Raw genomic sequence first — 21889 nt, forward strand, 5'->3', positions numbered from 1 at the left:
GGGCGGGGGGGGGGGGGGGAACCGAGGGGCGAGCACAGCCCCGGCCGGAACGTTCCGGGCCCGGCCGCTGTTTCCCGGGGGAAAGCGGCCCCGGCGGCTCCTCCTCCGGTGCGGCGGCCCCGGCTGGCGGAAGTGACGGCGGGGTTTGTTGACAGCGGAGGCCGCGGCGGGGGGGGGGGGGAGCGGGCCCCGAGCAGGAGGAGGCCGAGCCCTGCCCGCCGGCCCGGGCCCTCCGCAGCCGCCCGGGGGCCTGGCGCCAGGTGAGTCCCGTCCACACACCCCCCCCCCCCCCCAAAGGCACCGGCGGGCAGGGCTCCGGGAGGGGGTCCCGGGGGGCTCGGGGCAGTGCCGGGGGTGCAGGGGCAGGGCCCGGGGCTGTCAGCGGGCACCGAGGGCTGCAGCGGGCAGGGTGGGGGGGCAGCAGGGGGACAGGGCCAGGGGGCGGCTGGCCCCCCCACGGGTTAGCACGGGTCCCGCTCTGCAGCTCCCGGGAGCCCGGCCCGCCGACACGTTGGGAGCTTGCGAGGACGGCCGCGGGTGCCTGGGGCTGGCAGGCAGGCAGGGATGGCGTTTCCCAGGCCAGCTGCAAGGGGACGAATTAATAAAATCGCGGTGATTGCCCCTGCGAGGTGCCAGCTGAAGTGACAGTGCACTTTTCCTTCAAAATGTGACCGGTGCCACAGCCCCCCCCGCACGTTACGGTGGTGATTCTGAAGCCTTTCCTCGCAAGCAGTTCCCCTCCACACGCGCTCTTTGCCCTCTCCTTGGGCAAGTCTCCCCGGTGCTCTGGAAGCCAGCTTTGCCCCCTCGTTTTTGTGGCACCGCTGTAAACGCTCCGGCCTTGGCGCGGAGCCACCCTGAGTCAGGCTTGGCTTCGGGCAGAAGCCCCGGAGGGAGATACTGGGAGAGAAGATGGGTCTCAAGTCCAAGGTAGAGAACGTTGGCACGGGCAGCCCAAGGCCGGTGCCAAGCCTCACGTGCCGGCGCAGCCAGAAATGCTGTAAAAATACAAATGTAGCCTGCAAATAAGTAATAGTTGCCAGAGAGGCTGGCTGAATGTGGAAGGCTGGTGCTGGGGATGAGCGAAGCTGTGTGTCACGGTGCTGCAGTTTCTTTTGGGACCCACAAATGGAGGGAGGGTGCTGTTACTCCGTGGAGAAGGCTGCTTCTGGGGTCAGCCGGGTGTGCAGGCTTTAAATGCCCACTTCGGTGTCTCCCAGGGCCCTAGTTCCTTTGTGCATTGAAACAGAAGTGAAACCTGCCAGAGAAATAAATGGTAAAGAAGATTCGCAGCTGTACTTCTGGCTTGTTTCGATTCCTGCACTTGAATTTTCAGCATCTTTCACGTGTCAGTGACCCTCCAAGAACAGACATGCACAAGACAGCTCATTACCCATCACTGGGCAGCACTGGCGACAGTCTGCAAGGCGGGCGACTTGCAGATCTATTGCCTGTGGAAAGCTGTCCGAGGATAATGATTAGGCAAACGCTACTGATTTGTCAGCATATCTAGTTCATTTATTTTTATCACTGAAGCACACTGAGCTTATATCTAGAACCAATATTGATCAGTGCAGCTATCGACTTCCTTACTTCCCTCTCCCCCTGACTCCATCACCTCTCAGGTCTAGTTTGAGGAGGCCAGGACTAGTTTGTCTCATGTCCTGTACCAAAGGACTACAGGTGCGGAAGCAGCTCGGGTGCTACTCAAATACGCACAGTAAATCACGAGGATGAAGGCTTTTCTTCGGGGTTATTTTACTGGGGCACTTTCCTCCGCGCTAACTTCCTGCATGGGATTTTCTTGGTAGATTTTGGGAAGCTCAGAAGTTAACGCGTAGCTGATTTCTCCAGGGCTAGGATCAGCCGGCTGCATTGTGCTGGGCACAGCAGAGGGGCACAGAGGATTGTTGGAGCAACAGGAAGGCAGCCCTTGCCCTTTAGAGTTCTAAGCTGCTTGGACAAGTCCCAAGCACTGGCCATTTCCAGCTGCACGTGACAAGAGGTTGTCAATGGGAGTTTGTTTCCAAGTTCTCTGGCCATCAGTAGTAAGCAGGGAAAGAACACTGGCTGCAGGGACCTCCCGTCTGGTGGCCGGGTGAACTGGTAGGGACAGCAGAACGCGTTTCCCTACTGGCTCAGATCTTCCTGTTCATCTTGCCCTTCTGGAAAGATTCTCTCAAGCAAGCTTCAGGCAAAATACGCGAGAGGGACTCGTTCTGGAGGTGAAGCAGATTCGTCTCTAAAGCAGACACCATGCAGAGCGCAGGACTGCTTCCTCCCACCTGCATTCCCTCAGTCGGGACCTCACCACTAGTGAGGCAATTCTCTGCCCTCAGCGGCACGTTTCATCCTTGGCTTCTCTCCTGACATAACTACAAAGGGGAGAGCTGTTGATCAGGGATTTCCTTCCTTTTCAGAATGAAAACCCATCTTACTCATTTTCATTCCTTTTACAACAGGCATCTCAAAGGTCTCCAAGTTATCATGGCATCCCTAAGAAGTCAATTTTATGTTATCACGACGCTAGCTCAGGACTCAGTGACCCAGAGAGAGGCTGCACCCTTTAAACTGTCTCTGATCAGCACATTAAGTACATTTTTTCTGGTTGCTGGGTTTTATTCATTTTTTCTCTGCATCATCTGCTTGTGCTCAGAGACCTTTTGCCTCTTGAGTGAAAACCAGCAGAGAACCTGCTTGAGATCCCCACTGGAAAAGCTATTGAAAGTTCTAGGTCAGAACACAGCGGGCCAGGAATTTGGGACTGAAACAAAATCATTGCGGCTGCCTGCACGTGTAGTTCCCAGAAACACTTAGAGGAAGGAACGATTATCGATCCAATTCAAGTAAAGCCAAAAGACAACCAGGGTTCAGTCCCAGGATTGTCCACTTACCCTAGAGCAAGATTTGGCCCAGGGAGACGAGGCTTTAGGGTAGGTGTTCCTCAGGAGTGCTCCAGCACTGCAGTTCCTCCATTGCCAAGCAAGGAGCGAGTGAGATCAGCAGAGCTGCTTTTTGAGGCTCCGTCCTGTCTTGGGTTAATTCCTTGGCCAACTTCTTGTCCTTGGCACTGAAACACAGTCAAAAAAAAAAAAAGGAATTATTGAGACACAAAGGGAAGAGAAGAGCTTTGATTTGCAGCTCGTGTTGCCCTCATGTCTGCACAGAAATCCATTCTGTAGCCTAGGAAGGGATCAGGAGGCCAGGAGCCTGGGCTGCCAGGCAGGCTGTGCTGGCATGTGCTGTGTCATGGCTGTGCTGCTGTCTCCCACAGAGACCATTTGGTGCCTGAATTTGAAGGGTTACCCCCTCCACAGCTTTGAGGGGTCCTTCATACTGGTGTCATGGCCCAGGCAGTGCCTGCCCAGAGCATCTGAAAGAGGAGGAGGGAGGGTGCCTGATCCGCTCAGGGTGCCTTTGGGGATAGTGATTAAGGTGAGGAAGCCAAGTTAAATTCTTGCATCGTGTACTGGTACTGCAGGAACGAAGGGAAGAGAGCACCAGAGGCTCTATTGGAACACTCAGAAGCAGAGAACTAGAGACAGACAAGTGCCCTGATCTTTGCAACTGCAGGATAAAGATCAGAAACGGAATATAGTTAGACATTTTGGAACAACTTCCCCAGCAAAGGCTGCTCAGCTGTTGTGCAGAGGAGAATAACTCCATAGCATTGGTGTCCTTTCTGCAGTAGGGACATACCTATTGAAAAAACACAGGTTTTTCCTCAAAAAATAAATGTTTCAACACAGTTCTTGCATGCTTATGGAAACGTATTGAAGGGTTCCCATTAGGGTTGTTTCTAACGTGATTTGACCCTTTTGAAAGTGAAACGGGAGTTGTAGTTGTACTTCAGTCATTTCTCCTAAACAGCGTCAGTGCACTCAGCTAGTGCTCCTTCGGTGTCAGTGAGCAAGCCTGAAAAGCAGAGCCAGGAGATTTTTGAAATAAGAAAATGGACAGGAATAGCTTCCCCGAATTGTCTGCTTCACCATCTTTCTTTATCCAGTATTAAAATCCAAGAAGGGGAAAAAGTCCCTCGCTTTTTTCCCCGGTCAGTCGCCCGTACTTTTTTGTAACAGATTTTGGAATGCTTCAGGTGAACAAGTTCCAGCTGCATGCATTGACATCCTTCACGTGCATAAACCTTTTCACTGCACTCAGTAAGGGAAGCCAAAGCAGTCAGTATGTTTCCCTCTGGCTTCTGATTCACTTGATGGTCTAGCTCAAGGACTTGCACGAAGCTTCTGGCTTGGAGCTGCAGAGAAGCATCCAGCTTGAACTTCACTTGGGATGACGGCAAACAATTACAGGCACGAGATACGGGGCCACCAGATCCCGCTGGGGCTGCACAAAGGATCTGCCCAACAGTAAATTTTCTGGTGGTTTATCCGACCCACTCTGAAGGAAACCAAGCACTGTGGTTTCTGCCACTTCCCTTTTAGAGGCCCTTCGTCAGCCAGATAACTCCTGCAATGAGGAAGCATTTTCTTCCTGTGTAGCCTCATTTCCAAACATGTTTCATATTAACTCATTCCCTCGGTGTCCCATGGGGGTGGGGTTACCAAGGAATTAAGTGCGTACTCCCAGAGAGGCCAAAACGCTGCAGGTTCTTTTGAGGTCAGCAAGCAATGGGCTGTAAATAAACCCATCGACATCCTCGCTGGTACAGCAGCTTTGCAGGATGCTTTCCAGTGTGCCTTTCTCAACGCATTTTTTTTCCTCCTCTACTTATAGCTGCCCTGATGTCTCTGTAAATTCATCCTGGGATTTCATCTGAGGAAAGGATCTTCTGAATCAAAAGCTTCCTTCTGTTCTTCCCCTGCCCACTGCTTCCCTCAAGATGGCATCTGATAGCCCGGAGTCACTAATGACCTTGTGCACAGATTTCTGCCTTCGCAACTTGGAGGGGACTCTCTGCTACCTGCTGGACAACGAAACGCTCCGACTCCATCCTGACATCTTCTTGCCAAGCGAGATTTGTGACAAACTTGTCAACGAGTACGTCTCAGGCCTGTGGAGAAGCGGTTGCCTGGTTTGGAAAGGAGTGGGGAGCTTGGGGAAGGAGGGCTGTGGTTATCTAAAAAAAAAAAGTGATGGAAAGCATATAAAGAAAAAAATGGGGAGGAATTCATAGGGCTGTTTTTGCTGGTTTAGCCTCAAATTGGAAATAAGGATGCGAATTAAATTCAGAAGGAATTATCCCCAGGGGTTATTGTAGTCCTGCCAATCACCATTTCCATATAGGTAACCCTAGATTGCAATGAGCAGTCACTGCTTCTTACAAGAATATCAGTAAGCAACAAAGGAGCTTTCCTACTTCCCACCACTGCAGCATTACAATTCTTTCCCAAACCAGAAAAATAAGACTGCAAAATGCTAACAGATGTTGCACTTTAGGGCAGCTGCTCCCATAGCTTCACAAAGCAACCTGTTTCCAGGGATTTCTGACTTGGCTATCATAGTTTCTCTTGGCTGAAGTCCTGCCCACAAAGTCTGGCAGAAAACTGGCTAGATAATTTTCTGAAAATGAAAAAAATCAAGTAAGTAGCTTTAAATAGTGAGGAAAGAAAAATCCTGGAGTCCGTGCTTGCCAGAATCCAGTTTGCTCAGAAATACACATGACCTTGCACAAGTCTTTGCCTTAGATTTTCCTAAGGAGTGTTAGCTTTGTGCAAAAAGAAATAATAGTCTAGCTCCCGTTAACCCTAACGCTATCCGGGATGTTCAGGAGGGAGTCTGTGTGCTCAGGCACTTGGTAACGTTTTGTCACAACCAGTAAAGGTGCTAGGGCTGTACCTGAGCCTGTGTGTTGTGCTGTGCTAATGCCATTGCCCTAATGCAGGTATGTGGAGCTGGTCAAGACGGACAGCATCTTCGAACCCCATGAAAGCTTCTTCACCCTGTTCTCTGATCCCCGGAGCACCAGGCTAGCTCGGATCCACTTGCGGGAACAGATCGTGCAGGACCAGGACCTGGAGGCCATCAGGAAGCAGGTGGCATTGCAGTGACAGCCACTTCATACGGCAGCACTGCTGCACGGGGAAGGGCTAGAATCCCAGGCATCCAGAGATTCCCAGGATCATATCCAAGTTTTTTGGGGGGAGAACCTCAGCATCTCCATCCTCAGCTCCCTACAGGCCGCTGTAGGGAATGGGATGGGGACACTGGTCAAGTCTGGTGACACGTGGTCTCAGTCTGTCCCTGTGTGAGGTGTTGTAGGGAGCAGGGTGGGCACTCTGCCTGTGAGATGTTTCTAACTGTTTGATTTCCCGTCTTCCAGGATCTTGTTGAGCTCTACCTGACTAACTGTGAGAAGCTGACAGCCAAGAGTCTGCAAACCTTGGTGAGCTTCAGCCACACGCTTATCTCCCTTAGCCTCTTTGGATGCTGTAATATCTTCTACGAGGAGGAAAACCCTGGAGGTTGCGAAGATGACTGTTTGGTGAACCCCACTCGCCAGGTTTTGGTCAAGGACTTCACTTTTGAAGGCTTTAGCCGCTTGCGCTTCCTGAACCTGGGTCGCTTGATTGAAGGGGTAAATGTGGAGACGTTGCTTCGGCCTTTGGCCTCCCTTGCAGCTCTTGATCTCTCCGGGATCCAGCTGAACGATGTGGGATTTCTGACCCAATGGAAGGACAGTCTGGTTTCCTTAGTGCTTTACAACATGGACCTTTCAGAGGAGCACATCCAAGTGATTGCACAGCTTCACAAGCTCAGGTCAGCAGATCTCTTTTTCCACGTTTAGCTTTTCCCCACTGATAGGAGCCACGCAAGTCTCTTGGGAGTGGGCTACCTGCCTGCTGATGGAGACCCATCTGCTGCTGGCTTCAGGTTATAAACCCTCCCATGAACAGACTCCCTCAGTGACTCACTGTACATATCTGACACTGGGGAAAATTAAATACACACAGAGAAACACATCCACTCTAACCAAACAAAAAAAGAACAGCAGAACACCCAACATGTGAGAAAAAAAATGGCTACGGATGTATACAGATACCAGTTTAGTGACAATCGCACTGTGAAAGTCAGTCCTTCATACCACTTGTTAAACGGGAACATCCAAAGTTCAAAACTGGCTCTGAGATAAAACTGGGAAAGCTCTCAGCTCAGACCATCTGCTCGCTGTGCTTTGTGCAAGCACGCTGTAGATGGATGGTGCAACCAAGGAAAAAAGCAGCGTAAATAAATAGGCACTCCTGACCTAACAGTGCTGACAGTGAAATGACTTCCTGAAACGGAGTCGAGACAATTGCTATTCAAACTGCACAGTGGTACCAGGAACAAGATCCAGGACTTTCCAAGCCAAAAAGCAGGGCCCTACCATTCACATGAAGTATACTTTGCAATGGCTTTAGTATTGTCTCTGCAGACTGCAGGCAGTAGGGGGTACCGCGTTAACATGTGTCCTAGGAGAACCTTCTGGGTAACGCCAGCTAAATCCTAATGACTTAGTTTGCCTGCTGGTGATTTGCAATGAAACTTGGTTCACAACATGGAGAAAACACTTCTGAAAGTAGGAAGTTGGCTCCTGCCTTAGGCAGTTTAGTCTCTCTCAAGGGGTCTTCACTCAGCAGGCAGGAGCATGCCCTGCCCTATAAGGGATCCCACTTGCACATGGTAGCCAGTTAGTTTGCCCCACAACTCCCTTAGCAGCAGGGGTTTCCCCACAGTTTAAGCATTTAAATACTGTATGGTACATGAAATGAGAGAGTAATAGCCTGGAGTGGAAAAAAAAAAAAGATTGGGGAAGCAGACAAAAACTTGTGTAAATTAATTTGTGGGATGAGGCAACAAATGTTTCTGGGAATGCAAAGATCCTGTAGTGCATCTTAATCACCAGGCAGAAATGCTCAGGTGGCTGCTTTGATGGAGCTTGGGAAAGGCAGTTCCTGAGCCTAGAGCGATTTCCTTTGTGATGGTGTGGCCGAATGACTCATTGTGCTCCATTTTAAGTAGACCTCTACCAGATACCTGTGTGCTTCGGTTAGACACAAGGCCCAATCCTGCTGCCAGATCCTACAGAACCACATTCCTGTATCTTAGGAAGGGAATAATAACAACAATCACACTTGGCTCGTCACTTTCGCCTGGTAGAGTCCTGTTTTAACAACGGGCTGATGCTTTCCAGACGCTGAGCTGCTCTCTGTCTTTTGCAGGCACTTGGATATCTCCCGCGATCATCTGTCCAGTTACTACAAATTCAAGCTGACCCGGCGGGTTCTAAACCTGTTTGTGGAAAACTTGCTAAACCTCACTTCGCTCGATATCTCAGGGCACACCATGTTGGAGAACTGCACTATCCCAAGCATGGAAGAGAAGATGGGCCAGACAAGGTAAGGAAACAGCAAATATTGAGGTCTGCTTGGATGGCTAGTTCCATCAAAGATGAATTAAGGACACTTCCCTCTTCTGGCCTTCCAAATTCTGTAGATCTAATTAATACTAAAAAGCAAGATACAACTGTTCCTAGTTCCTCCTGATGCTAAAGGCTAGTATGGGAATCAGTTGCGATTTCTGTATGTGAGGTAAGGACTGCAAAAGTAATAATGAATGAATTCTGCCTAGCTTCCATACATATCTGAAGTTCTTTTCTACATACATTCTTCCAGGGATCACTTGCAGTGGTTTATAGATCAAAAGGACTCCAGAGCCCTTTATGCATTCTCTATATAAAACATTTTTACCTTCATTGAAATGAGGCTTTTCTGAGACAAAACACTTGTACACTAAGTCAGCACATCAGTGTTCACAGGAGGGCTGAGTGTTTTCAGAACTTAGAATCTAAAGGCAGATTTTCACATGTGACCTGGATGCTGAGCAGACCAACCTTTGAAAATCCTGGTCCACCTCAGTAGGGCATAGAGATGTGGTTTTCCAGGTCAACTAAGAGCTCTGCCCTCCTATTCCCCGAGCACTCAAGTGCAAAAGCAAACAAGTGAGACTACTGACTCTTTTCCAAAGCTGGTAAAATAAATTATAATACTGGCTCTTGGTCAATAAGGAACATGGCAGCAAAACAAGTGTTCTTGCATAAACATACCAGTCTGCTTCTGTGATCATCAGATGACATACAGAGAAGTTTGCAAATAGTTTGGATCAGTGAAATCCTCATCCCTTTCCTAAGAAGTGTTCACCCCAACTAGCGAATTTCCAGGACAAATTCTATCTAGGAAAGCTGCGTTCTGTGTGCATGAATTCTTACTGCTGTTTTCGTTCAACACGTTTAGCCCTTCACTCAGGATCATCTGGGACGTGTGCCTATTGTTAGCTTTAGGAGAAGCTGGCTGGTGTACAACTGAAATCACTCCAGTTATGGAGCAGTACAGTCAAAATGATCAGAGAGGAGGTAGCTGTTTTTATGGCAGGAGACACCCAGAGAAGCAGGGTACCAACACGAGTGATCTCTTTCTTTCCTCAGCATTGAGCCAGCAAAGAGCAGCATTGCACCCTTCCGGGGTCTGAAACGACCACTCCAATTCTTGGGCCTTTTTGAGACATCTCTCTGCCGCCTGACACATATTCCAGCCTATAAGGTAACGAGGGTGCAAGAATATTGGTAGTAGGTACTTGGCAGAAGTTCAAAGAACATACAAATCACTGTCGGCTAGTAGGGTGGCGTTCTTAGGGTCTCATGTGTGACAATTTATCTCTGACCTTTTTATAGCTACTTGATAATGCAGGAGAGCTGCCAGAAGGCAAGACAAGACCTATACCCCACACGGTTTTTACAAGTGTTCAAAAAAAAAAAAAGCCATTTAGAGAACGGGCTGAAAAAATCATCCCGACTGAAGGACTAGGATTGCCTGTGACTACCAGAAAACAAAGACAATAGGAATCTTGTGAATAGCATCCTTCTGCCCCTGAGGTGCCATTTCTTGTCATTCTGGGCCAAGAAGTGACTCTTTGCTCCCATCATGGGCCTAATCCTTCTAGGAGGACAGATGCAAATTGCCCCCTTTGACCTTTCAGACTTACCCTCAGAGTTCCCTTCTCATGCTGGCTTTCCTCCCTCATCCTTTCTTCCCTGACTCTTGTTCCTCCATGCTAGGTGAGTGGAGACAAGAACGAAGAGCAAGTCCTGAATGCTATCGAGGCTTACACTGAACACCGGCCAGAAATCACTTCGCGGGCCATCAACCTCCTTTTTGACATCGCCCGCATTGAGCGTTGCAGCCAGCTGCTGCGAGCCCTTCAGGTAAGCCCCATGCTAACATTTATCTCACCTTGCAAAGGAAATTTTGCAGTCCCAGCCTTTCCTTCACACCGGGATGCCATATCAGGCCATTCTGGAGAAAGTTCCAGTAGTGCCGCGGAACTGGGTACCTTCATTTCATAAGCACGTTCCTTGCAGGCTTGTAACAGCCATTGTCCCACACAGCCATAACCGTCATTCCAAGACTCAACAGCAAGTCCGTGGCACTGAAGCTTCGTGTTGCTTCCTTGCAGCTGGTGATCACAGCCCTCAAGTGCCACAAGGATGACAAAAACATCCAGGTGACAGGCAGCGCAGCGCTGTTTTACCTGACGAACTCCGAGTACCGCATGGAGCAGAGCGTAAAGCTGCGGCGCCAGGTCATCCAGGTGGTGCTGAACGGCATGGAGTCCTACCAGGAAGTCACAGTAAGAGCTGCCCGGCCTCCTTTGGCTCTCCCAGTTCTCCTTCCCATGTTAGATCTTTAGCCTGCTGTTAGTATTTGTGGAGTCTAAGCCTCCAGTACGTGAGCTGAGGCAGGCACCAGAGAACCACTTGCCCAGATCTGCTCTTTGTCTTCACTCGGTGGGAATTACGTGCAGGGTGCTCCTTAGCCTTGTGATGTTCCCCAGAACCAGGGGAAGTAAGTGATGGTAGCAAGGCACCTTTTTAGCTGATGTTAATGGTCAGAAGGCATACAACCCACAGCACGGGTGTCCAGTATTGACTATGGGGTGAAAAGGGTGTGGATGTTGTGGGGTGTTAAGCTAACAGAATGAAACATTGTGCCAATGCACTGCTATCAGAAGCCAGCTGACAATATACGCTACAACGCCTCTGGGTTACAGAATGGTGACTCCTGAATATTAAGCTTAAAGGCAGCAAGGAACTGCCTTGAAAAGTGATGTGTGTTGGGCGATTGTGTGGTCACGTGAGACCAGTGAGAGAGAAGAGCCTACTGATAGAGCGCAGCTCAAGCAGACTGCTAGGTAGGAGGGTGACAGAAATTCCAGTGGTAGTGGTCAGACAAGAAGATGGTTTCAGTACAAAGCAGCAAGAGAACATGAGGGGATGGAGTCAGGTTTTTGTAGCCACCTGGTGCAGCATTTGCTTCCCTTCGACCCAGGTACAGCGGAACTGCTGCCTGACACTGTGTAACTTCAGCATTCCCGAGGAGCTGGAGTTCCAGTACCGCCGAGTCAACGAGCTGCTGCTGAACATCCTCAATCAGAGCCGGCAGGATGAGTCTATCCAGCGCATTGCCGTGCACCTCTGTAACGCTCTGGTCTGCCAGGTGGACAACGATCATAAAGAAGCTGTGGGCAAGATGGGTTTTGTCATGGTTGGTATGGTCCCAAGGTGTCTGCTTATCTTTAACCCAGGCTACCTCAATTTCCTTGCAGCAGTCCACCAAACAGGCTCAGCCAGCAAACCAACCTTACCATATCACAGGAGGGAACTGGTGTTCCAGCAGCGCTAGCCTCTTCTGGAACCCGTCCCACCACGTGACACCTTTTTCTGGCTTGCCAGCCCTGGAAGTCATGGTCTCAGAGACAGGCTGTCCATGAGAGCAGGGAAGCAGTGTGACCTGATACCTTCCCTCCTTACTGCACCATTTCCAGAACCAGTACAACCTTTTGATTAGCTCCTTCTGCATCTCCCTAAATTTGCATCAGCTTCCCAACTCACATCAATACATCACCCCTTCACAAAGAACTGCAGAGGCCACTGCTTTTTTGCAGTTCTACCACATTCCAGACTTTGTCACACAGGTCACAACTGACTTGACTGTAAACCCAACAAACTTGACTGTGACACGGTTCAGCTCTTCAAATACTTGCAACACTGAACACAACCCAGTCCCACTGATTTAGAGAAAAAAATAACAAATAAATACTCCACAAAGGGTCAGAACTGCATATGCCTGCAATTGGCTGCAGCCAGTCTTGCAGCAGCTACAGCTGTCGGTTTTAGCTCTGTGATTCTTGAACTGTTCTCGTTCTTCCCCTTCTGCCCACAGACAATGCTAAAATTGATTCAGAAGAAGCTGGCTGATAAAACGGTGAGTGTTTCCCACATAAATTTATACATAGAGTACTTTTTCTTCAGTCTGACTTGGGCGCGGAGATCAGTCTGGAGTGCTAGCCCAGCTTCTCTACCAAACATGAGACACCCCAGCTGGTGCTGCAGAATTTCTTGTCACTGGGGGGAGGGTGGCAGGGCAGGAGGGAATGTGGCAGGGAGGGAAAAGTAATAAACAAACACCCTTGCTGACAAGCTGAAAGTGAATAACAAGATTTTCTTACCCCTGAATTCATCTGGGGTGATGGCAGAGATGAAACACAAGTGGCTGGTTTGCACTAGGCTCCCACATTTGAAAAGCTCTGTTTCTTTCTCTTTGGCTCTGTAGTGCGATCAGGTGATGGAGTTCTCCTGGAGCGCCCTCTGGAACATTACTGATGAGACCCCTGATAACTGTGAGATGTTCCTTAACTACAGTGGCATGAAACTGTTCTTGGAGTGCTTGAAAGTAAGTATGTCTAGTTTTCTCTAGATGAATGCTGACATTGGCAGTGGAGATGCAAGTGCCTGGGCGCGATTCCTAGCTATGCTAATCCATAAGCAGTACTTCCTATGTTGCGTAAACAGAAAAAGCTTGCATGTTTCATTCTTTCTCCCATCCACCCACCCAACCAGTAGAAGAACAGAGAAACTTAAACTGAGCACATCCCCCTCTTTCCTGTCTTGTACGCAGTTCTTCTTAAGTAGAGCACCAGTGAGTAGCAGGCGCTGGCCTTGATTTCTCATTTCGCATACATCTTGAAGGCTAGAGATCCCCTCAGAGAATTGCTAAAGAACCAATGCTAACTACCCAAAAATACTCACCCTTTTTAGAAGTGCTGCACAACCTTTCTCCAGGGTCTCTTGTTCTCAATATCACCATGCCTCTACTATTGTATAATCCTGTCTCTTGCTTTCTTAGGAGTTCCCAGAGAAACAGGAGCTGCATCGTAATATGCTGGGCCTCCTTGGCAATGTGGCAGAGGTGAAGGAACTCCGCCCACAGCTCATGACCTCCCAGTTCATCAGTGTGTTCAGGTGAGTGCCAGGCTAATGAGCAGCTGGGCCGGGTGGATGTTCTAGAGCATTGGTCCTAAATCACCTGGAGACTTTTCAACCTTTGATGCCTCAGATTGTTTTTTCATTCTAAAAAAGCTAAAAGGAAATCATTTGACAGCTTTGTAAATGCCTTGGATTGTACGGGCTTATTTGTGGTGTTAATGTCACTGAAAAGCTGCATCCCTGGAGAGCGTTGCTCCTGTTTCAGGCTGGAGATGTTTTCTCCAATGATTGTTTCTGATCGCAATAAAAGACGTGCTGGTTTTGGTTTTTGTAAGATGCTAAGGAAGGTTGTCCTGGCACCTCCCAATGATCTCTTCTCTCTTGGCAGCAACCTGCTGGAGAGCAAAGCAGATGGGATTGAGGTATCCTATAATGCCTGTGGCGTGCTCTCCCATATCATGTTTGATGGCCCAGAGGCTTGGGGTATATGTGAGCCACACCGAGAGGAAGTTGTAAAGAGGATGTGGGCAGCCATCCAGAGCTGGGATATCAACTCCAGAAGAAATATCAATTACAGGTGAGGAATAGAGAAGTATGACTCATTTACTCAGGAGCCAGGCTTGTCGCAGAAAGCAAGCACCAACAGACGGAAGGGAAAAGGTACAGCAGAGCGTGGAGGTTCTGCTTAGAGGGAAGGAGAAATCCTCAGGAACATACTCTTTAGTGAGGGCTTTGCATCTTCCTTTGACTGAAGATAGCATGTTACACGGGCTGCTGGAAATGGGTACCTTGCCTGGCAATTCCTATGGGAGAAGCATGGGAACCCAGCAGACTTTATTCTGCACATTTCTGGTGAAATTGCATAGTTCAGGAAACCCACGATCTGACTATCTGAGATTGACTAAACATTGTTCTCTGAGACTTCTGACCTTGACACCTTAATTCTGAAAGACATGTATTGCTGTAGCTTTTACTCTCCTCTGGGGGATATATAGACACAGTTCCCAGAAATCTCCTAAAGGGTTAATACAACTAGTGGAATCCTCCAAAGTCCTTCCTGTGTGAGGGTATCAGGTACTCTGTACTCCCGTAGTGCTTGGCAGGAATCCTGAACAAATGGCATTCCAATTCCTTAGCTACAGTATAGACACATGATTGTCAGAAGAAACAGAGCAACCATTGCACGTGAGCAGCTGGCTTTGGCTGGCTGTAATTTTGCTTTGGACCCTCTACGGAATGACCAGTGCTGCTAGGTTTCAGCTGTCACGAGGAAATGACTGACAGAGGATGGAAATCAGCTGACTTATTTGCAGCTATGTATCTGGGCAGCATGTTTATGCTAAAGCAGCAGGGCCTGTAAGCCTGCCAGTATTGCCATGTGACACAGACTTGGGCTTTGATGCCAGAATCTTTGACATGCCAATAGATTTACTGCTGTGGTTTCTATGAGCACAGGGCTTGTCTTGCTTTGTGCAGCAAAGGTGCTGGAAGAAGCAGCTCTTGGATTTTTAACAAGTTCTACAATATTTCTGTGCAGGTCATTCGAACCAATCCTTCGACTTCTTCCACAAGGAATCTCTCCGGTCAGCCAGCACTGGGCTACTTGGGCACTGTATAACTTGGTCTCTGTCTACCGTAAGTTCCTGTTTCAAAATCACACCCACCACACTGTAAAAGCTGACATTGTGAATCTAAGCTTGTTACCAGAAAAACTCATCCCAGTTTAGCTATGTAGTTAAAGAGAACCGTCTTTGAATGATGCAGGAATGTCCAGGCAGCACAGCCAAACAAAAAATAGTGAGACTTAGTGCATCGGAAATCCCTTCAATGTTTTGAGCCCTCTGGCCTCTTATTTCTCAGTCATTTTGTGTCCTGTTTTTATAGCCAAGGTACCCCTAACAGGTTGGCTCCATAAAAAAAAACAAAAAAAAAACACAAGTTTTGTGACTTCTCCAGCAGCACCCTTCCCCTCCTGCCACCCTTTATACCACTCTCGTGAAGGTTCAAGGACCTGTTTTATTCTTTTCTCTGCAGCTGACAAGTATTGCCCACTGCTGATCAAAGAAGGTGGGATTCCCCTTCTGAAGGACATGATTAAAATGGCCTCAGCACGGCAAGAGACCAAGGAAATGGCCCGGTAGGAAACCAATGCATTGTCATCAAACATTCAGTTTAGCTTCTAGTTAGTTTTTATTCTTGTACATCAAGTAAGGCTGCCAAAGAAAGGTCTGTGCTGATCTCTACAAAGGGTGAAGCAAACGTGGGAGAAGAGCAGGAAAAATCATAGAAACAAGACTAGAAAGGTGTTTATAGGTGGGCAATAAACACATCATTGAGGGTTCATAGATGCCAGGCCAATAGGTTATAGGAGTAGCTTGTTGGACAGGACAGCCACATTGCTAATTGCGTCACTTACTCTCATAGTCCCCAGTCATCGCTATTGTCCATACCTGAGGTGTGGGGTCCTGTTTGTAATCATATCGGCCTGTCACTAAAAGAGCTGACCGTGACTGCACAGTTAAAATCAGAGGATTCTCAAAAGGTGGAGAGAGTCCCCCACTGTTGTGAACTTCCCCAGATTATTACATGACTTTCCTTTGGAGTCATTCTTTCTGAGTTTTAAGAGAGAGCTGCAGTTTCTAATCATTGACAAACTGAGCTCTACAATTTCATGCCTGCAGGATGAATATAAAGGAGAAGTAGAGATTGGCTGGGTATATATATCTGGTGGGTGAGCGGCAGGCATTCCCCAGAGCTGAAGGGTTGCTAACTGCTGGAGGTGACAGAACCCTGCAGAAGAATATCATGGGTTAGGCAAATTATGTATGGTGATGCAACAGTCCAAGAACAGTAAATGGAAAGAACAGGAAAAGCAGGGACAGGTAACAGCAGAATGAAAACAAACATTTGTATGTATGTGTTTCCTGGTGTGATTCAAAGTTATCTGATGATTTGGTTATGGGAGTGAGAAATGAATGGTCTCATAGATCTGGATGTATACTAACATGACTTGAAGTCCCAAGGGAATGAACTGCAAACTCTATGTTGCTTTGTGGGATTATGCTCCTTTTGATACAAACATTGGTTGATGCATATCAGAAGAGACTGCCTGCTGCAAACAGCGTATATTTACATAGAGATCAAGCTACATTCCTGTCCCACAACTGTAATGCAGTAAGCTTTAAACTAAACCCTCTCTCCTTGTCCTGTTTTATCCATAGGAAAGTTATAGAGCACTGCAGTAACTTTAAGGAGGAGAACATGGACACTTCCAGATAGAGGCAATCACCTAGTGCCTCTTGCCAGCACTGTATCCAGCTTCTCTCTAATTCACTGTATATAGGGAGGACTCTTTCTTACCAACTCGCCCGTTGGAAGGAAACTTTGTGTGTGTGTGTGAGACCCTCAGTAGATGAAGGTGAACAGGGGAGGGGGGGGGAGGGACTTTTTGCACAACAAAATGCTTTCCTTAAATTAGTGGACTTTTTCGTTATGAAGTTTCAGATTGAAGTTCTGTGTGTATGATTTCTGTATAAAAAGAAAAAAAACAAAGACAACTACATTATGTATCTTTTAACCTTTTTTTTAGACCACACAGAGAGCCTCAAACGATCATGAGCTTGAAGACCTAGTTGTGTGATCGCTAGTGTGACTTTTTTTATTTCCCACTTTTTAGAAAATTCCCTTTTGCTGTATTGCATGAGGTCCTGTAATGTCTGCAAGAACACCAGTCCTGAATTGGTATTGGCCACTCAATGGGTTTTATAGGCAATGCTGAGTTATTTATTTGCTTAGAGAGGTTGGGGGACACAATGCAAGAGTTAGACCAAGAGAACTGACCTTTTTAGTAATATTTGTAAGTAGAGAAAATGGGAAAGAAAGATCTTTCAAGTCAATTCATTCCCTTAAGGTTTTTTATGGAAGACTCATGTTAACAGAAGCACTGCTAAGTGTACATGGGTCATTTGGAAGTAAGACATTCCCATTAAAGTCAAGAGTTCTGTTTTGTCCCCTTTGGCAGTTCAGTAGGATCTGCCAGCCCACCCAGTCTCACACGGTCAGGGACGACCAGTAAAACCAGTTACACATCCGTGGCAACACAGAGCTTTTCCGTCTAAGGGAGGCTGTGCAACAAGGAACAAGGTTTGTTCACAAAGGGCTATACATCTTCATTCCAGTACTTCAGCTTCTTAGTTGTGTTCTGCTTTATGGGGAAGGGCTACAAATGCCAGAGAGTGGATTTCCCCTTGGCGTAAGAAGTTCTATTAGACCCTAGGCCAGAGCAGCTTGTACCAGTGCAAGTTCCAGTAATGGACTGAAGCTGTCCTACCCTTCTTCAGTCTGTGTAGGTACAAGCCATGCTCTATGACAAAGTAATCTCCCTTTAGAGGAAGCTTACTGCAGCACAAGTGCTGTCATTGGAGGTGCTAACATCCTCTTTTGAGCCTGGGGAGTCTCTAGGCACACTTTGGAGTGTGATCTCATGAAATAGCACCTCTTGTTCCACCCCAACATCTTCCCCTTCTTCTGGGAAGCAAAGGGCCCTATTCTTATCCAACTCCCACCAGTGCAGTCCCACTCACATCAGCAGAATTACTCCAATTTATATGGTGTAGGGGAGAAGGGAGTCCCGCTAAGGTGGTCTTGACCTTCAAGACTCTAGACCTCTAGATGCTTAAGAAGCCAAGGGCCAAAGTTTGCTGCACAGCCAGGCACTCAACACCACATTGTGCAGTTCATGCTCAAGAGCCCCCTGCTTGTCACAGTTCTTTCACAATTCACAGTTCTTCCCTTAAAAAGGGGTTTAGAAAATATTTTACATCTGCAGTTAGAGGAAGCCATGGCCACGTGATTTAGGACATTTCAGGCCTCACACAGCACAGTAACCGTCGCTGCTCTCTTCCCTTACATTGCTCTCAGATTTGACTCGCTGCTATGACAGGTTCTTCTAATGCTCAGAGTTAATGCTGTCATTGCTGAGCACATTATAGATAGATCCTAGAGACACAAACTGACACTTTAAATGACAGAACACAGCTGCCCTGAGAGGTTTACTTTTTTTCTGCCAATATGGTGTTACTCAATGTCTTTTTTTCTCTTTTTAACCATACGTCATTTGTTTTGATATTGTGAGATCTGTACTTTTTTCTTTAAGTATTTTTCAAACTTATATATATTTTTGTGTCACTTTTGAATTGTTTTCATATGGTTTGCAAAACTTGACAAATTATACTTTTTTTTTTTGAGGTTGTTTGATTGAAATGTATTTTTATCTCTCTGATTCCTGTTCCCCGAGAATGTGTGTCCCTATAAGCTTTGAGACAGACAAGTTTATTTCATGATGTTTTCTGTGTAACACTTGCTAATCGTTCTTCTAGATGCAAAACTAAGAGCGGCTGCATATACTGCTTACCAGCCTCCACGCGTTAGGGGAGTCAGGCTTTGCTCATTTAATCCTCCATTTACTGCTCTCCTTTTGAAGTTGTCTCATGTGACAGTACCACCCACTAGACTTTATTCCTCTCTAACGCCCATGTTGTGAAAGCTCCTACCACTAAAATCTTGAATCAAGTGACAAAAAGCACTCAAGGTTCTGACTATGTTGGCAAGGTGGGATTGAAGGAAGTGGGGAAACAGAGAGGCAAGAGGTATCAGCAACCTAGAATGCAGAATCCCCAGAATTTAGTTGTCATGCTGAGGAGAAAGCTGGAGCACACCTCAGCCTTGCACTGTAATCACAGCAAATCAGGCTTTTTACTCTGAGATGTTGGCAAAACTACATCAAGGTTAATGGACAAATTATGGCTTGGTTCCATCTGTCTCAAGACTGAAGAACACCAAAGGTTTGGGTTTTTTCAAACTAGTGCCTCTGTAAGTTGAGTTATTAGTGAAGTCATACCTGCTGCAGGTAGACTGTGGTATCATAAACTAACAAGATCCAAGCTGCATCAAACTTTTGTTTCACAATGTAAAGATGTCCTCTGTCCTAACTACTCACATATCCTCAGCAAGCTGTACCTGAGCCTGATCCAGAAAAAAAAATATTTCAATTTCCCAGCAACATGGAAATCAATGGAGTCAGGCCAGCTTGCCAGAAAAGCTTAGTTTTGTGAAATCTGTCACTAAGCCCAGTGGGAGGGGGGAAATATAACTGGTCTATTACAGCTAGCTACGCATAAGATGTTGAGATGGACCAAAAGCCAGGTAAATTCCTGAGAGAGTATTTTTAAAAAATAGCATAATTGTTAGAGTAACATGAGCTTTTGCTAAAAGCTTCAATTTCTTTAAGACAACAAGCTTTGTGAGGTGAAAAATACCACAGAATGGTTTGGGTTGGAAGGGACCTCACAGATTATCCCGTTCCACCCCCCCTGCCACGGACAGGGACACCTCCCACTAGACCAGGTTGCCCAAAGCCCCATCCAGCTTGACACTGAACACTTCCAGGGATGGGGCAGCCACAACTTCTCTGGGCAACCTGCTCCAGTGTCTCACCACCCTCTGAGTGAAGAATTTCTTCCTTATGTCTAATCTAAATTTACCCTCTTTTAGTTTAAACACATTACCCCTTTTCCTATCATTACAGATCCCTGGTAAAAAGTCCTTCTCCATCTTTCTTTCAAGCCCCCTTTAAGTATTGAAGGGCCACAGTAAGGTCCTCTGAGAACCTTTTCTTCTCCAGGCTAAACAACCACAGCCAGCCTGTTTCTTCATAGTAGAACATTGTTCTTTCAGTAAGGAGTGAAAGGTATTCTCTGAACATTTAAGTATAATCCAGGAATTCCTGTGAACCAGAGTCTGGAGCTAGGTTGTACCTCAGTCTCCCTAAATGCAACAACAGGAGTTGTCGTGTCCTAGGCATAAGGCATGTACTATGACCTGAAAGCACTTTTTGGATGCAAAGAGGAGTTAATGAATTGCTGCTGTAGATACAACGCTCAGGACAGAACAAGACAGTTGCCTTAGCTGCAGAATATCAATATTCTACAGAGAAGGGAAGGGCAAAGTGGCTGATTTTTATCAAGGTTTTACATGAAAAGGGGAAGTTGGATTTCTGGAAACGCTTGCCTGTTACAGAAAATGCTCTCAGGCATTCCAGCTTTATTGGAGCAAAGGAATGAAACATGAGACTTCAATTCCACACACAGTTACAGAGCCAGCAACCAATCCTGCCTAGGAAGCTATAACAGGGTTCTACCTGTCAGATGAAAGTGCAGCTGGAGAAAAGCTCATCACGCGTGAAGATGTGGTAGAGGGACTCCTAATGCTCTGTAGGTGTCCCATTCACACTCTTATTCACGTTTTCACTACTACATTTCCTTTAATATTTAAAAGCTTAGCAGGCAGAGCATGAATACAACTCGGTAGCTCTCTGCAGAGACTGTACCAACAAAGGAACCCTCTACCTTCAGTGTAAGTAGTTTTCTTCCTGACTGGACAATACCGCATGGTTCAGTGGCCCAGGTCAATGATGCAGCAGTCCTCAGCATGGAGGGTGTCAGGTGTCTGCCCTTTTCTCTGGAATAGATAAAAGAACAAGTTGGTGGGCAACTTTCCACAAGTGCTTCCATTTTACAAGATCTGTGGGAGGATTTGCTTATACAGATTGGCATCTAGTTGTGCGATGCTTAACAGCGGCAGCACCAGACTTTCTCATCTAGACCAAGCTGAGAAAGTTTAGCACTGATATTTGTGGCATTAGCAACAATGCAGATAATTCATCTGACCTGTCTGCATCATGGCTTTTATCTCCCTGCACCTACCTACTAGCTCAAATGATAACTCCTCAGCACTGAATCCTACCCAGCCTGTCACCTTGGCTGGACTTCCACTGGAGTTGCTTTGGTCTCTGCAAAAGATGACTGGCAAGAAAAGTCTTGGAGCTATGACCTTATTCCCCCTATCACTTGCAGAAGGAAATTAAATACCAGTAGGGCAGCAGAGGTAGGAGCACTGCCTGTATGCAGCGCTCTACAGAAAAGACATTTTCCTAAGACTGTTTAGGGAGGAGCCTGCCACTGCTCAGGTGTTAGAGGGTGGCTTGTGCTGGAAACAAAAAAAGTTAAAAGTAAGGAAAAAAGCTGGTCTCCACGACAACCATGCGTATGAAGCACAGAGGGTAACGGTTATCAGGGATGGATGGAAAGTAACATGGGGACTGGAAGAGAAGACAGCACTTACAAAAGGAATTAGGGATGTTTCCTGCTTAACTGAAACATTTCTGCTTTAACAGACTATTTTGGTTTCAGATAATTGTCACCGATTCTCTCTGTAATTCCTTTCTTGTTAAAAAAAAAAAAAAAGTTTTTAAGCTAACCAAATGTGTATTTCCTTGTTTTGCTTAAAGAACATAATCTCAGTTATAATGAGCAAGCTTCTGCTTTTACTCTGTCTGTTGACCTGCCTAATGTTGAGAGGCCTGGTTCAAATGTTTGTACATGGTGAAACCAAGCAAAAAATAATAATGCACAACTGTTGCTTCCTTACAATTCTGAATGAATTAACTTTTCTGTTGTATCCATTGGGATACCTGCTGTGTATTAAACCTAGTGCTTAACAATGTCTTCTTCCTCTGGTCTATGAATGTGGTTTATTTAGGTACATTACTGGTCCATTTGTTGTCATATATTT

At 46.9% G+C, this 21889-nt stretch overlaps 2 protein-coding genes and 1 long non-coding RNA gene across 5 annotated transcripts in view; 1 reads left to right on the plus strand and 2 right to left on the minus strand.

Moving 5' to 3' along the window:
* Positions 1 to 48: 48 nt before the first annotated feature.
* ZER1 (zyg-11 related cell cycle regulator) lies at positions 49 to 21820 on the plus strand. Its single transcript, XM_066980868.1, has 16 exons — positions 49 to 260; positions 4735 to 4998; positions 5843 to 5993; positions 6281 to 6717; positions 8160 to 8336; positions 9422 to 9536; positions 10052 to 10198; positions 10450 to 10623; positions 11322 to 11537; positions 12216 to 12257; positions 12606 to 12725; positions 13179 to 13294; positions 13647 to 13835; positions 14796 to 14893; positions 15293 to 15395; positions 16480 to 21820. Exons 2-16 carry the CDS (start codon positions 4841 to 4843, stop codon positions 16535 to 16537), a joined length of 2301 nt encoding a protein of 766 aa, XP_066836969.1. The 5' UTR covers positions 49 to 260; positions 4735 to 4840; the 3' UTR covers positions 16538 to 21820.
* LOC106047287 (uncharacterized) lies at positions 314 to 13217 on the minus strand. 3 transcript variants are annotated; one of them, XR_010826097.1, is made up of 5 exons: positions 13082 to 13185; positions 12502 to 12827; positions 11291 to 11511; positions 2895 to 3070; positions 314 to 2375 (listed from the first exon to the last, which is right to left on the minus strand). It is a non-coding gene; the product is annotated as an uncharacterized lncRNA (long non-coding RNA). The 3 variants fall into 3 exon arrangements; XR_010826098.1 differs by lacking the exon at positions 12502 to 12827 and having other exon boundaries at positions 314 to 1258; positions 13082 to 13217; XR_001213672.3 differs by lacking the exon at positions 12502 to 12827 and having other exon boundaries at positions 13082 to 13217.
* PKN3 (protein kinase N3) overlaps positions 19790 to 21889 on the minus strand; it is a 31985-nt gene continuing 29885 nt past the window's right edge. The window contains exon 24 of the mRNA XM_048052871.2: positions 19790 to 20776. The gene's annotated coding sequence lies outside the window, so the exon portion shown is untranslated. The remainder of the gene's footprint in view (positions 20777 to 21889) is intronic.

Source organism: Anser cygnoides, chromosome 20 (genome assembly GCF_040182565.1).
Source record: "Anser cygnoides isolate HZ-2024a breed goose chromosome 20, Taihu_goose_T2T_genome, whole genome shotgun sequence".
In the NCBI taxonomy this organism is placed as follows: domain Eukaryota; kingdom Metazoa; phylum Chordata; class Aves; order Anseriformes; family Anatidae; genus Anser; species Anser cygnoides.